A 16539-nucleotide genomic window follows, 5' to 3' on the forward strand; every position below is an offset into this window, starting at 1 on the left:
CTGAATAATTTCCTTTAGTATAGAGTCCAAATTTCTATTAATTTCTGCTTTTTCAGGAAGACCAATGATTCACAATTGTCTCTTCTAGACCTATTTTCTTGGTCTGTCACTTTCTCATTGAGATATTTCATTTTTCCTTCTATTTTATCAGTATTTTGCCTTTGCTTTATTTGTTCTTGCTGTCTTAAGAGATCATTGGCTTCAAATTGCCCAAGTCTATTCTTTAGAGACTGGTTTTCACCTATAATCCTTTGGTTTTCCTTTTCAATCTGGTCTATCTGGTTCTTCAAGGCTTCCAGCTGGTCATCTCTGGTCTTCAATTTGCTTATTAATTCATTTGATTTCTGAGCCTCACTTTCCAATTGCAAAATTCTGACTTTTAAGCTGTTATTTTCTTGCCAGATCTCTTCCATCTTTCTTTTAATCTTAGATTTCAACTCTTCAAGATCTTGTGACTCTTTTTCATTTGGGGGTAAAGGTTTGGATGTCTTTAATTGTTTGTCCTCTGTTTTCTGTGTTTTTTTTCTGCAGAAGTTATCAAGTGTTAGAGCTTTTTTCTTAGTCTTCTTGTTTATTTCTTGGGCCTTGCTTGGCATCATTATGTTGTATCTGCCAGAATTCTAAGGCAATCTGATTCTCTTTGTATGGAGTTTGGGAGTATTTTTTGTCTGAGGCTACTTTGTGAGTCTCCTAGCTTCTCTAGGCACTCGCCTGAGGTTTCTGCTCTTGCTTTTTTAAGGGTTGAGCCCCCATGTTCCTATCCAGCTGCCCAGATCTTGGCACTTGGCCCATGCTTGCTCCTCCACCTGAGATTTTACCCTGAGTCCGAGCGAGCTGGGTGCTGCTGCTGCCTCTCTCAACCCCACTCCTGTGTCATAGGTCTGAGTTTTCCAGCCACTTGGGATCTCTGGTCTTGCTGCTCTCAGGGGCAAGCTCCTATTAGTACCAGCTAGCTCCCAAGGGGAATTTTGTGCCCCCACTTGCTCTAACTCTGGAGTGCAGTCTCTTACTCTGGTACTGTGGGTGGGGTGGGGGAGAGTTTATCTGCTCAAGTTTTGATTGGAGCTATTTTCCCCCCTTATAGCATGGAAGTGCCCAAATCCCATATACCTTTGATCCTGCACCCTATTGTGGGGTCCCTTCTTTCATTTGGATTTGTTTTTTTTTTGTCCTTTGGTAGTACATTATATCAGTTGGTAAGGAGAGAAAGTGGCCCGGCTTCTACTCAGCCACCATCTTAACTCAGAAGTCCCAAGTTCATTGATTTTTATAAATGGTAATCTATTGTCAGAATATATTTTAACTTAAGTACCTCATAATCATTGATCATGGAGGTTCAACCTTTTAGCCCAAGTAATTCTAGGGTAGTTCATTGATGACATAAAGTGGAATATTTCTTATTTTAAAAATAGTCTGTCCATCTATTTATTGAAACTATTTGTGTTTTCATTAACAATCATGAATGATTCAGCTAAGTCATGAAATAGAGGGGTTTGCTACAATGAACTGATGAAATAGATCAGGTGTATTGAATCTATATATGAACTGATATTACCTTAGGCTGGCACTTGAAACATCATTTGAGGGGATATTAATGGAAATACATATAAAAGATAATACTAAATGAATTCTTAAGTTCTAAAACAGTCAAGGACAAAGCCAAAGGATTTAAAATAATAATTCCTGAAGGTACTCAGGTTCTTTCTTGGAAACACAAACTCATGGCATAAAATGTTTTAGTTTGAAGGATTTGAGGCACTTGGTACACTCTGTTCCTTTAGTGCCCTTTGGTGAGATATCTTTCCTCCTCTCCAACCTGTTATTAATCTTGAACCTTGCCCACTTATTGTAGGATATTTTGACTTCATCATGAAGTAGAGAATTCTAGTCATTATATATCTGGAAGAAACTTGAAAATGGTATCAAAAAAGGAAATCAGAGCTTTCTCCTACTTGGAGCAAAAGAGAAGATTAAATAAATGTTGCCTCTACTTCCTAATTATTGCTATTTCCTATGGTGAGATCCCTGGTGCAAAAGAAGAGGTAAAAGTTTCAAGAACTTTAAAAAGCTCATTTAAATACACCATATTATTCATGGACTCCTTACCTGCAGGAAATTGTCTGGCCAATCTATGTCGTCTTCATAAACCTTAATTCCCTGATGAGGTTTCCCAAGGGTCACTTTCCCTACTTTCACAAATGTTTCAATTGAATCAGGAAAGGATTTAAAGTTCAGGATGTCATATGACTCAGGCACCAAACTGGTTTTATCCCTACATGTCTCATCACTGGAATCATCCAAGTTGGTGCACTTCAGAAAATCGTGTAGCTAAAGAGAATGAAAGAAGTTTGTTACTTCCTAGGGAAAGAAATATTCATCCAGATATCACAAGGTTTGTTTATCAAAGTGCAGTAGGCTTTGAATTTGTCCTTGCACATGTTGTTCCTATGGTTTTTCAACTGAGTGAACAATTTTATATATAAGAATGAAAGGAGGCACAATAAGAGAATATGAAAGACCAATTATAAAGCATTTAATAAGGTCAAAATGTTTACTTCTCATATGGGAAATGATGTGTTTAAACCTTAAAATGATGTCATTAATTTTGGTTGTTTTAAGGGGTACTTATAGATAGAAGTTTTGAGATTGAAGTGAATATAACAGAATAGAATAACAATTAAATGAATTGGATAGAGAAGGCTAAATTGTAATAATCATCCCATATAAAAGAAGCACTAAGGAAAGAAATATTACAATGAAGAGAAGGAATGGAGGGATGGTAATGTTTGTATCTAATTTTCTTTGTATCTGGGTAAAAAAGGGGAATAACAGAAATATAGAAGGGTACAATTTTCTTATTAGAAAATTAGAAGGTGAGGAGGCATAAAGATTTGAAAAGGGAAATCTTAGAAGTAATAGAAATTAAGAAAAAAGAAGGGAAGGGGATAAACCAAGATAGGGAAAGAGAGATGTTGTTTAAATTAATGAGAAAGAGGGTAAGAGAAGGATGAGGGAGGGGCACATAGAAAGGTAACTGATTAACAACTAGAAGGTTAAGGGGAGGGAAAGGGGGAGGTGATTTTAGAAGATTTCAGAAAGAAAATAAAACTATGTCAGAAGAAAAAGTGGCGATTAGGGAGGTAGCAGTTAGAGGAAAATTGTATTTCTTAGGAGGAACAAAATAAAAAAAGAGACGGAAGGAAAAACTGAAGAAAAATAGAATGGAGTGAAGTGGTGCACTTAATAAAGTGAGTCCAGATACCCAGAAGTTCAGATTAATGAATCCATATTTAATTATAATTGTATTTACTGGCCAGAGCAATTTCCTAGTGAAAAGCTGAATCCAGCTAAAATTACAATGAAATTTTCATAGGGTACAAGATACAAAGCAAACAATGTTCATTAATGAGACATAATCTTGATGAAGCAAACTTTATCTGAAAGCTGTTTTGGTTAATAGAGGGAATTTCCGTAGTATATGTAATCCTGGTTGCTTGAGAGTAAAGTAGTTACTTTCTCATGCATCCTGACTGTGCTGTTTTGCTTCTGAGCTAAGTGATCTTAACAGTAAAGCTCATTTCTGATTTCTACTTTACCCAGGGCAAAACAGGTTTTCTGGTCAATTACTTAGTTTACCTCACTTTATGAGGGCAATAAATAACAAATAATTATAATTTTTAAAGTGTATGATATGACTGGCTTGGAGGCTCTCCCTACCCCACCCCTACCTGCCACTAAGGCCCTCAGGTTTCAGTTGGCCCCACCCATTTTTGCAGCAGTGTTCTCCATCCATCCATGCCTCTCACTCTCTAGCTTACACTAGTGAGATTGGTTTGGTGTGGATCCTAGGGCTGATGCGGGCTGCAGGCCTCTCTAGTTTGCCTTCTCCTTCTTTATTAGCAATATGGCAGGAGCTGGAGGTGGCTGGAAGTGACACCTGAAAGATGAGCTGGAACTGGAGGACAAGAACGACAGCTTGGTGGCCATGGTGAAGGAAATGGCCAAGAAGATGTGCCCCAAGAGGAAGGGCAAGACCAAGGTCACAGAAGACCAGGAAACAGGGAAAATTGGGGATTTCTGTCAATGAGGTAGTCAAAAAGCTGGAAAAACTGGTCCTGGAGGACAAAGAAAAAGAGGATGATGATGAAGATGGAGATGGAGCCAAAGGAGATGGAGCCTGAGATGGAGATGGAGCAGCTGGAAAGAAAAAGAAGAAAGGCCCAAAGATACAGACCCTCATTGCCCATATGTGACCTCTATCCCACTGGTGTGTTTTGAAAGGGCCAAGAATGTGAGTACTTCTCACTAGAAGATGGGCAAACAGCAGCTTAGAGAAGCACAAATGAAGACAAGAAATCACTAGACCAAGACAGTGAGGAAGTCTGAAATGATATTTGGGAAGCTGCCCAGGCACACAAACAGTGAGGAAATATGTGATGAGCAGGATTGAGCCTGGGATGACTTTGATAGAGATCTGTGAAAAAATGGATGATTGTTCCCATGAGCTAATAAAAGAGAATGGCCTAAATGCAAGACTTGCCTTCACTATAGGCTACTCCTTCAATAACTGTGCAGCTCACTACACTCCAAATACTGGAGACCCCACAGTCCAGTAATATGATGATATCTGCAAGACAGATTTTGGGACACACATCAGTGGTAGGATTATTGATTGTGCTTCTGCTTTTACTTTTGACCCCTAATATGACACATTGTTAAAGGCTATAAAAGATGCTGCTAATACTGAAATATGTTGGTGAGGCCATTCAAGAAGTTATGGAACCTTATGAGCTTAAAATTGATGGCAAAACATATCAAGTGAAATCCATTGAAAATCTTAATGGGCATTCAGTTGGGCCATATGGAATATATGCTGGGAAAGCAATGTCCATTGTCAAAGGAGAAGAACCAACAAGAATGGAGGAAGGAGAAATATAAGCAACAGAAACTTTTGGCAGTACAGGGAAAGGTGTGATACATGTCAATATGGAATGTTTGGGTTATATGAAAAATTTTGATGTTGCACATGTGACAGTAAGACTTCCAAGAGCAAAACATTTGTTACATGTCATCAATGAAAACTTTCATACTCTTGTCTTCTCTCACAGCTGGATAGATCACCTATGAGAAAGTAAATACCTGATGGCTCTCAAGAATCTGTGTGACTTGGGCATTGTGGATCCCTGTTCTCCCTTATGTGATACCAAAGGGTCCTACACAGCACAATTTGAGCACACCATCCTCTTATGTCCAACATGCAAAGAAGTTATCAGCAGAGAAGGCTATTATTAAACAACACTTGAGACCACCTCAGCCACTTTGTATTCTAGGCTTTGTTGGGTGTGCAACATATCGTCTGTTTTTAATAGTGGACCTCTGTAATACTTTCCCATTTGTGAAAAGGAAGGAATTCAATCAAAGATAAGTCTTCTAATATAACTGAGGAAAAAGTTTTCAGGGCTTTAGAGAGATTTAACAAATGTCTTGCCCTCCTAGACTCTCTCTCTCTCTCCCCTTCTATCATAACATTGGTGGTTGGCTCTATTTATTATTATACCCTCAATTTTGAGTTTGGAATGAGTTATATATTTTGTTTTGAACAATTATTCTAAATGATACTTTTCAGATAATAATATTACCATATTCCTTGAATACTTTAAATGACTACCCAATTCTACTACACTTAAATCTTCTGGTTTAAGTTGGTTGTAAAATATAAAGACAAAATTTCTGATCTAAGGGGGGAAAAAGAGTATGAGATGAATTCACCAATGAAACAAAGACAGCAGAATAGGTTAAAAAAACAAACCCTAACAATGTATTGTTTACAATAAACACATTTAAAAATAAAGGACAGGATACTTCCAGGTTAAGATGGGTGCAAAGTAGTAGCAGAACTCTTACTCTCCTCACCAATGATATATGATACCTCAAAAGGACAAAAAAAAAAACAAGTTCAGATGAATGAAGGGACCCCACAATAGGACACATCATTGAAGGTACATAGGATTTGGGCATTTCCATGCTATAAGGGAGTGAAATAACTCCCACCATTATGTGAGCTGACCAACCCTCCCCCACCCCATCTATGATGCCAGAGTCAGGGCCAGTGTCCTAGAATTAGAGCGAGCCAGAGTCAGAGCCAGAGCACAAGAATTAGAGGGAGCATGGGGCAATCCCTAGGTTCTTGGCAGCTGAATAATTTATTAGTGGCCCAGTTGGAATGAGAACAGGTGAGGAAGAGATGGGTCAGTGTGGTAACTCCCTTTCCTCACTCTAAAGGAACTACTAATACTGGGGGACATTTGAAGGGGGTTTCTGTCAGTTGATGGGTGTCTAGGGAAGACTTGCCAGCCCTCACAGATTGTAGGGAAGTTCAGTGTTCATTAGAAACAGGGCTCACATTAGCTTTACCTTAATCCAGTCAATGGCACCACGGGGCTGGGGTCTGTCTCAATGATGGATTCTGCCAGGCAAAGCTATGTTAACTCCTACCCTTCTTGTCCCTCAATAAACTTGTAATGCTATCTGACTTTTAAAGTTATTTAATAAGAGTATTTGGGTGATTGGAGAGGGTGATTGATAAGGGTGATTGATAAGGGTGGTCAGAGGAAGTAGGTTATCCCAATCTCTAACCCAAGGTCCTTCATTTGGGGGAGAATTCAGTTTCCAACCCAAGCTTCTCCTTTCCAATCCTCTAAATCTTTGACTAAACCTATACATTATGTTTATGTTTGTTGATTAGGGTCTCTCTGTTAGGCAAAGGCTAGAAGTGGGGTTTTAGGGATCTGTTCCCAGATGGAGTCCAGAAATCCTCAAAGGACAGGAAGAATGATCTTGGCCATGAGAATATGTCCACAGACAAAGGACAGGATGTCAGGACTTCAATTTCAGATGGGGAAATTCACAGGATCTCCCTTGCTTTGCTCTGAGCTTGTTCATGCCTCTACTCCCCTTGAGCTCCCAAACTGAAGACCAGGTACTTTGGAATTCTTCCCAGAATCCTCTGCTGACCTTTCAAATGATGTTTTTGTCTCATGCTCCTCTTTGGCAAACATTCTGTCCCCCCAAGATCCTTCCCTTTGCCCTCCATCCTTACACTAAAAACACTATGGACCTACACCCAAGAGCAGCTAGACTAGAGACCCAAGGAGGCTGAAGAGTGTGGACCTTTATATACAATTAGGAAGGATGAAGGTACGGAGATAGAGAGAGAGAGAAACTCTGGCTGGACCAGAGGTCTGGCCTGGAGGTGGATTTAGAGCTAAATTAAACAAGCTTACTAGCCACAAGGCCTTGACAATTAGAGAGGCAAAGAAGCCTCCTTGAAGGTAGATATTCTAGAATGCCGAGAGGGAAATGGAAGTCAGCCTAACTTACCCATGTGACAATTCAGAGGGAAGCCATCTGAAGTCTCACCAGAGATCCTTCAGCACCAATTTCAAAGCGCCAACTACCTCACAGGAAGTTACCAGCCGCTTTTGTCACTTTCTGCACCCACCTCTAATTTCAAGTGGACAAATGGCAGCCTCAATTCTGTTTTGGACTACCCAAGGGGCAGTCCCTTGTTCTTGATTTGTTACTTATTGTCATGTGTCTCCCCACTAAGGGAGGTGGGTTGACATTATCTCTGGTGGCTAGAGTTTAAATATGAATGGGGTGAGCTAATTCCATTTACACAATTTTCAGAAGAAAGTATAGACATTAAACAGAATAGAAGGTTTCCAAGCATTCCTAAAGAAAAAAAACAGAAGTAATGGAACATTTGATGTCCAGATACAAAATTCAAGAGAATCATAAAAAAGTTAAACAAGAAAAGGGGGAAAAATTTTAAGGGCTTCAGTAAGGTCAAATTGTTTATATTCCTATATGGAAAAAAATGATACTCATAACTCTTAAAATTGTTTTCATTATCATAGCAGGTAGAAAAATTATTCATAGGCAGAGGTTGTGGTATTAAGTTGTTCAAGATGATATATAAAAGAACATCTCAGAAGAGATAAATTTCTCTTGAATGATGAAGAAAATCCTATACTGAGGCCAAGGATAGAAGAAAACTGTTACCTTCCAAGACAATTCTGGGATTGCTTCAAATTCTGATGTTCCCTTTGACTGAGTCTGGAGGATTTCATGGAGAGCGTGTGCTACAGCATACACAGCATTGTAGACATTAGAACTCAAGACAGTCATGATCACGTCAAGTTTGGTAGGATCAACTTCAGCCAAGGAAAAAGATTTTGAGCAAGGATATGACATCATTTCTCCAGGTCTTTCTCCTGAAATTCTACAATCAAATACTGACTCCCAGAAAGCCTTTAGAAAAATGTCTTTATGGTTTTTTATGGGATTCACTGTTAGTAGGAAATTTGTGAAATCAGGAACATCAGTGGTGGCATGAGATAACACTATTGTACCATGAAAATCTGCAGACTCTCCATCAAAATCACTGACAGTAAAATCCCAGGAAGAAGTAGTGACTATCAACTTCCCATAAAATTGGCTATGTGCCATGGCTGAAAAAAGTTCACGAAGAGAGTTTGTATCTCCATAGATGATAATCACATTTGAAGATGATTTAGTGATCCTTAAAATGAGCTTCATTTCATCTTGATATTGATTCTTTGAGTTTGGGGAAACTATTTCCTTACTTGACAAACATATGCCTTTCCTGACCATCTCCTCTTTTATATCTCTGAAGAACTTCTCCCCTCTCATGTCATCTGAAAGAACCAGGCTCACCCAAGTCCAGCCATAATGCAACATCAATTGGACCATTGCCAGATGCAGAGTGGAGTCACTTTTGGCCATTTGATAGACATATGGCAATTTGACCTTCTCAGCCAGGAGGGGATCAAATGAACCATAGCTGATCTAAATAGAAATAGGAATAAATAACAGTAATAATGATAGAAAGTCCTTTAGAATTTTTCCTGTTTTACATATGTACTTCAAGCACACAACAGAATTACTGATACATAGAATATCCTGAAAAAAATTTCTGTTAATTGACTGATCATAGTGACAGTGAATCATTAAAAATATAATTTTTGAATTTTAATCGAAATATTCAATTATAAAATTAAAATTCATGGAAGCTGTTTTGAACAAGTATCTGAGCAATATTCTTCTCTGCAGTGTCTCTATCAAGAGGTTCTTCTTTGGGTGTGAAAAGTTTCTAATAGAAGAAAAATTAATTTCCCTCAAAGGAAATTTATTCCACATTTTTTAAAAGGGAACTTAAAAGGAGGGGGGAGGGGGTAAAGCCAAGATTGCAGAGAAAAGACAAAGAAATGCATGATCTCTATCAAATTCCTTTATAAGACACATAAAATAATGTCTCAAATCAAATTTAGGAATGGCAGAACCCACAAACACATGGAGTGAAGTATTGAAGTATTTTTACTTCCTAATACAGCTTTGAAATTTGTCATGAAAGGTACATCACATGAACATGGCTGTAGAGCACAGACCAGTGGACCAGAGTAGGTCAGACCTTGGTAAGCTAGTACAATCTTGATGGCAACTTAATCAGTAGCAAAAGCTTATGAATTCTGAGCTCACAGTGGGTAGGGAGTTGGACAACTGTTCAGAAAGTGAACAGAAGGGTCTTTTTGCTGGCATGGCACTGTATGAAGAACACTAGTATTTATCATACAATAATCCGAGTCTCAGGCATAGGTCTCAGTACTAGGGTGAGAAGTACTAAAGCATATATATACTTATTGGTTATAGAGGGTCTGACAGTATTATCATAAATCTAGGACAGAAAAGAATCCCTCTGGCCCCTCACAAACCAGAACAAAGGTGAGAATAGTACACACACACACACACACACACACATCTTTTGATATCATATCATACTTTGAAGAACTAAAAACTTCTATATATGCCCATAAGATGATCTGGAAACAGCAGCATAAAATCATCAAAAGCTTGGAGAGTTTCTTGTACAGGAAGAGAAACAAACTTTAATTTTTTTTCATACTTAAAAGTCAAGAAAAAGACTGGAAAATGAATAAAAAACACAAAAGTAAGTACAGACAGTTTTTATGGAGATAGGAAAGATCAAAACAAAATCAGAAGACAACAAAATCAAAAAAGCTAAATCCAAAACCTCAAATAAAAATGTGAATTTGGTGAATTGGTCTCAGGTTCAAAAATGATTTCTGGAAGACTTAAAAAAAAGGTTTTAAAAATCAAACTAGACATGGGAAATACTGGGAAAATAAATGAAAGTAATGAAAGAAAATAATGGGGAAAATGATATGTGGGAATGGTAAAGGAAGCACAATAATACTGAATAAAATAACAACTAAAAACAGAATTGAACAAACGATGAAAAAAGGACAAAATCATCTGAAGAGAAGAACTCCTTAAAAAGCAGATTTGGCAGGAGAGATTGAACCAAGATGGCAGAAGAGAGGTATAAAATCCCAAACGTGTCTGAAAATCCTGTCCAACTAATCTTAAAATAAAATTTAAAATGAACTTTAGAGTAGCAGAACCAATGAAGAGATGATATGAACCAATTTTGAATATGATATTCCAGAAAACAAAGAAAATAGGTCTACAACCAAGAATCATATATGAAGAAAAACAGTGTAATCTTCCATGTGAAAAAATGCACATTTATTAAAATTGCTAACTTCTAGGCATTCCTGAATAAAAGACCACATCTGAGCAAAAAATTGATCATCAGATATGTAACTCAAAAAAATCATAAAAAGAGAGTCAGGAAAGATAAAACTCAAGGGATACAGTAAGGTTTAACTGACTATATTCCTACATGGTAGAGGATAACAAAGACATTTAGATATCTACGATAACTGAGATAATCAAATTTCTTAAGATTCTCAACAATCTCATTGTGGTTAAACTGGTTACATTTCTGCATGAAAAGAGGATAATTAAGATCCTTAGTATTCTTGCTACTTAAAGTACCTAAGAAACATAAGACAGTCCATCGGATCAAACTGTTTACAAAACCACAAGAGAAGGTAATAATATACTTGATACAACTATGGTACTTGAGATACTTAAGATATTAAAGTACTTAAGAAACTTAAGAGCCTGAAGATACTTATGGAATTTATCATTAGTAGAGGATTGAGTAGGAGCATACATAAACAGGGTACAGGTAGTAATTTGAAAATGATGGGATGTTGTAAAATAATGCAAAAGAGATAAGAAAGAAGAGAATCTTGAGAAAAGGGGGAAAAAAGAGAAAAAGAAAGGGGTAAATTTTGTCCAGACAAAAACAGGTGACTTGATTTGCAATTATTTTACTCTTATTTCCCTCACATGGTCCTGTTGTTTCACTCATAGGAGTGTAAAAACAGGGTAAAAAGTGAATGTCTGGTAAGTGGCATGTTAGACATTTTATAAAATTCTATTTAATGGAAATATTGTGAATTGAAAATACAAATGATGTCTGTCCTTAAGGTATAGAGTAGATTTGGATTGAAGATTAATCCCAGATTTAAAGATGAGGCAAATACTCAACTAATATTTGAATGTCATATTAAACACAGAATTTGATGGAGGTTTATAGCACAGAATTGTGAAAGCAAATGCCAGGAGTTGATCCACACACAAAAACCCACAAATCATTCTCAAGGTAATGAGTCAGTCAGGATCAGAGGTGATGATTTCTTAAAACCCCATATATGTTGCTAGATACTGTATTAAATTCTAGGGGAATATAATGGAAGATATAAGACAGTCTCTGCCCTCAAGGACTTCAGAATCAAATGGGGAAGACAAAAAGTAAAGAAAAGCTATAAAGCAGAGGTCAGGCATGAGAGTATCTGATGCTAAGGTAAAAGGAATTCCTGAATCCATGATGGAATGAGATCTGAAGAAGTGACCATTTCAAATCTTATTGTATCTTGAAAAATAGTGAGTTCATCGAGATCATGAAGTTTAGAAAAGCAGAAGGGTGGGAAATGGAAAGGAACAGAACATCTTCCATAGGAATTCTCTGAGAGAAGAGAGAGAAATTACTTTTGCCTCTAAAGTTCTGGGAATTTTATACATATATATGTAGAATCAATTGACTATTAGTTGGACAGATTTTTACTATTGTAAAAGCCATCCTCATTAAATCAAATAAATAAATAAATATTCAATTTATCTAGAAAAAAGAAAATGTTCCTTGAAAACAGGAGTTACCTCTTACCGTTCTTTGTATTACTTGTTCTTATCTGACAAATGGGAGCAGTTTGATAAATGTTAGTTATCTAATAGACTTTGGACCAGGAGAGTATATATAAGGATAAAGAACATATCAGAATGAAAATGGTTAATATTGTTGGACTCCCTTACCTGTGGGATTTTATAGAGTCCTAGTATATTGGCCAGTGTTATGGAAAGAGTTGTTGATCTACCTCCAATGATAGCCACTGATTTTTGCTGTTTGACACAAGTATAGTTAGGAATAGTTCTACCCCATCCAGAAAGCCATTTCAAGGAATTCTCCACAACTAGAATGTTGTCATGGAAGTTATTGAAGAGCTGGAATCCCAGGGTTGTGTTGGGCAGCAAATAGGGGTCCTTGTTGATCTCATCCACAGCAAATTGGAAGGCCAAGAAATGTTGATACTGTTTGTTCAATATACTAAAGCAATAGAAAGAAGTCATAAAATTGGTGCCCAAAATCCTAAAGCAATAGGAAGAATTCCAAAATTGGTGCAAAATTTCTAATGCAGCAATACAACTAAGTGACAATAGATGAATGTTGGGCATCGAGTCAGGGAAAATTGTGTTTATATGTGATATGTAACTCTTACTTGCTATATGACTCTTGATTTCTTGTTTAATTTCTGCAATCCTCAATGTCCCAAAGTGTGTATTGTAGGCTTTTTATAGAATACCTTCTAACTTCATTAAAATTAACTATCTCTTATTTCAGATGTTACAATCATACGAGATAGGATGTGAAAACAAACCCAACAATCAGTCTGATTTTCTCCCCAGTGGCTCTGAAATAAATCCAGATGTTTTAATGGCCTTCTGGAAATATGAATACATATCTAATTGAGAATAAAAAATTTATTAATTGTATGACTTTGAGAAGTATAATAATACTATTTTAAATCGAAAGGTGTGAAATATACTTAATGTATTTCAGAAAAAATGTTTCCTCGATCATGTCATGGATAACACTAAGTTATCCAAGCTCAAGTATTCATCTCACTATTGATGACATACCTGTATTATATACATATAGTGCATGGAGTAAAAATTTAGGCACTTAATATATTTACTGTGACATCAATCCATAGCCCAACATTCATATTAAGATCGTGAAACATTGTTCCTTTATTATATGTGGGACTTCTGAGAGCTAAAGAAGTTAAGTATATTCAAACTTACCAAGTAGTAAATTCGGGAAGAATTGGAGTCCCCAGTAAACAGAGTCTGAAATGACTAATCATCAAAACTTAGAAATTCACTAATAAGAATTTATGAAGCACCTATTATATTGTAGTCACTAAGGACAATAAATTAATAATCCCTACCTTGAAGGAGGTTATATTCTATCCAGGGGACATAACAGATGCTTATTGTAGTTTGTTAAATTAAATACTAAACAAAGAAAATATGATTATAGTGGGGCATAACTAATAGCCAAAAGGGTGTAGGAAAGGCTTTATGTCAATAGTCCTCTTAGAACTATACCTTAAAGAAACTAGTATTTCTAAGTAGAAGAATTAAGGAGAGAATTAATTCAAATTGTATACGATAGCTTCAAAGCTTCATATGAGAGAAAGCATGTGAAATGGGAGGAAAGTAAGAAGTTCTATTTGGCTGTGAATGAATATGAATGGTTCACAGATGGCTCAAATAATGAAAATCCTGAAATGTTTGTAAGGGTTATATTTGATAAGAAAGGATATGTTAAATAAGTGGTATTTTATATTCATGAAAGTATAATGTCAAGAAGTTTTCTTTAGGAAAATCTCTTTCACAGTTTTGTGACTATTGAATGGAATCAGAAGAAAATTGAATTATAGTCAATTAGTTGATGAAGGCTAGAAAAAAGATAACTAAAGACCAAGTAAGGATACTCATTAAGTGAGTGGAAAGAAGGGGGAAAGGATAAAGATTATAGGTAGGGAGGAATTAGTAGTGGGGAAAGTGATTGGATGCAGATAATGATTAAGAATAAATAGCTGAGAATGACACATTTTTAAAACTTATGTGACTTAAATGAAGGTCATACGTTCCATAAAAGCAAGCAAATTCTAAAAGCTGTGTTTAGATGGAAACATTGTGAGTTCTCTTTAGGAAATATCAAGTACAAGAGGGCAGCTGGGTAGCTTAGTGGATTGAGAGCCAAGATTAGAGATGGGAGGTCCTAGGTTCAATCTGGCCTCAGACATATCCTAGCTGTGTGACCCTGGGCAAACCAAGCCACTTGAACCCACTGCCTTGCCCTTACCACTCTTCTGCTGCCTATTGATTCCAAAGCAGAAGGTAAGGGTTTAAAAAAAAAAGAAAATGCCAAGTACAAAAAGTCTAAGTGATATTCATTTGGGAAATTGAAATAAGTTGATGGTTACAAAATGACCTGGGAAAAAAGAAATGGTTCGAATATATATGCATATTATACATGTATATGAATTTCATGTATGCATGCATATATATAAATATATATAAACAGACAAATATGCATAGGCATATGAAACTATATGTATACTTTATATATGATTAATAAAAACAAATTAATTTGATTCCATATAGGCAACATTATGGATTGAGTGTTACATACAGAGTAATGAATATAGTAAAAGACAAAACATCATTGTGGGGGAATTCATTAGTACCTCAGGGGGAACAGAAAAGGCTTTATCTTAAAAGTAGTCTTGAGGGGCAGCTGGGTAGCTCAGTGGAGTGAGAGTCAGGCCTAGAGATAGGAGGTCCTAGGTTCAAACCCAGCCTCAGCCACTTCCCAGCTGTGTGACCCTGGGCAAGTCACTTGACCCCCATTGCCCACCCTTACCAATCTTCCACCTATGAGACAATACACCGAAGTACAAGGGTTTAAAAAAAAAGTAGTCTTGTAATGGTTCCTTCAAAAACTAGAAAATCTGAGGTGATTCATTGTGGTGAGTGTAGATTTGAGATTTGGAAAGCAGATTTTGCAAAGCATAGAGACAAAAGATAAAGTGAATGAATTAAATGAATATTTTAATGAATTAAAACATGTATGAAAGTTTGTAAAGAATAAGCAGTTTAGATTTTAAGGTGGGGCCAGGATATGAAAAGCTTTAAATCACATAAAGTCTTCATTTGAAAAAAGATGTAACTGGAAGGAATTAGAATTTTGTAAGTAGGACCATGTAATATCAGGACTGTTCCTTGGGAAAATCACTTTGGAACTTTTATGGAAAGTGACTGGATCCAGAAAAGACTTGAGGCAGGAAATAAATTAAATGACCATTGTAATAGCTGAGAAAAATAAACACTGAATTGAAGTAATCATTGAGTGAGTGGAAAGAATAGGACAAGTTATAAAAGGGATATAGGGAGGTAGAAATTAAGAATCCCAAGTGATTAGATATAGAAAGTGAAGTCTAATAGGTACTTAAGATTGACACAGGATATTTTACTTTGGGTGCCTTGAAGGAAGGTTGTGCATTGAAAAAAATAGGAAATTTCTAAATAGTGGCATGTTTAATGGGCAACATTGTGATTCCTATTTTTAAAGTCAAATAAGAGAAGCCTAAATGATATTCCACTTGAACTTTGAAAGGCTTTAGTGGAGTGTGAAATAAGGAAAAGTTGCCTACATATATATAATACACATGCATATATGAATATTTATGTGTGCATGTACATATACAGACAGCTATCATCTCTTTTATACATGAATGCATATGGTAAAAATAAAAATACAGACTATGTATATTTGTTATGATTCACCTGTATGTCAATTTTTTTTTTGTTTAAACCCTTAACTTCTATGTATTGTCTCATAGGTGGAAGATTGGTAAGGGTGGGCAATGGGGGTCAAGTGACTTGCCCAGGGTCACACAGCTGGGAAGTGTCTGAGGCCAGATTTGAACCTAGGACCTCCTGTCTCTAGGCCTGACTCTCAATCCACTAAGCCACCCAGCTGCCCCCTGTATGTCAATTTTTATGTGCTAATGGGGTCTTCTAAAGTGTCCTCAACTCTCTTTCCTCTGTAGTTTAGCTAGGATTCCATCTTATCCTTTACATAAGTCACTGATAAAGATGATGTTTGAAATAATTTCATTTGCAGAATATGTTGATTAAAATACCTTGTGATCCTTCTTCATATATGTGTGTGTGTGTATATATATATATATACATATATATATATATATATATATATATATCTGTCTTCTCTCTATCCACTGAAGAAGCTCACAGCTTCCATATCTCTTTGTACAGGCAGCACAAGAAAGCAGTGGTCTCAGTCTTTGATGTTGACTGAGATACTTTTATTTATTTTTCACAAAAATAGATAAAAGGAGGGTCATTCCAGATATGGCAGGAGCTGTAAAAAAAAAA

The 16539-nt window shown here is 36.4% G+C and overlaps 1 protein-coding gene and 1 pseudogene across 1 annotated transcript in view; one reads left to right on the forward strand and one right to left on the reverse strand.

Moving 5' to 3' along the window:
* The window catches only part of LOC123252742 (vomeronasal type-2 receptor 26-like), a 34425-nt gene that overhangs the window by 12622 nt on the left and 5264 nt on the right, over positions 1-16539 (reverse strand). The window contains exons 2-4 of the mRNA XM_044681992.1: positions 12325-12616; positions 8065-8871; positions 2107-2328 (exon numbers count right to left, since the gene is read on the reverse strand). Of these exons, the coding sequence (XP_044537927.1) occupies positions 2107-2328; positions 8065-8871; positions 12325-12616 (1321 nt within the window). The remainder of the gene's footprint in view (positions 1-2106; positions 2329-8064; positions 8872-12324; positions 12617-16539) is intronic.
* LOC123251735 lies at positions 3855-5292 on the forward strand (annotated as a pseudogene).

This window comes from Gracilinanus agilis, chromosome 6, assembly GCF_016433145.1.
Source record: "Gracilinanus agilis isolate LMUSP501 chromosome 6, AgileGrace, whole genome shotgun sequence".
NCBI lineage: Eukaryota > Metazoa > Chordata > Mammalia > Didelphimorphia > Didelphidae > Gracilinanus > Gracilinanus agilis.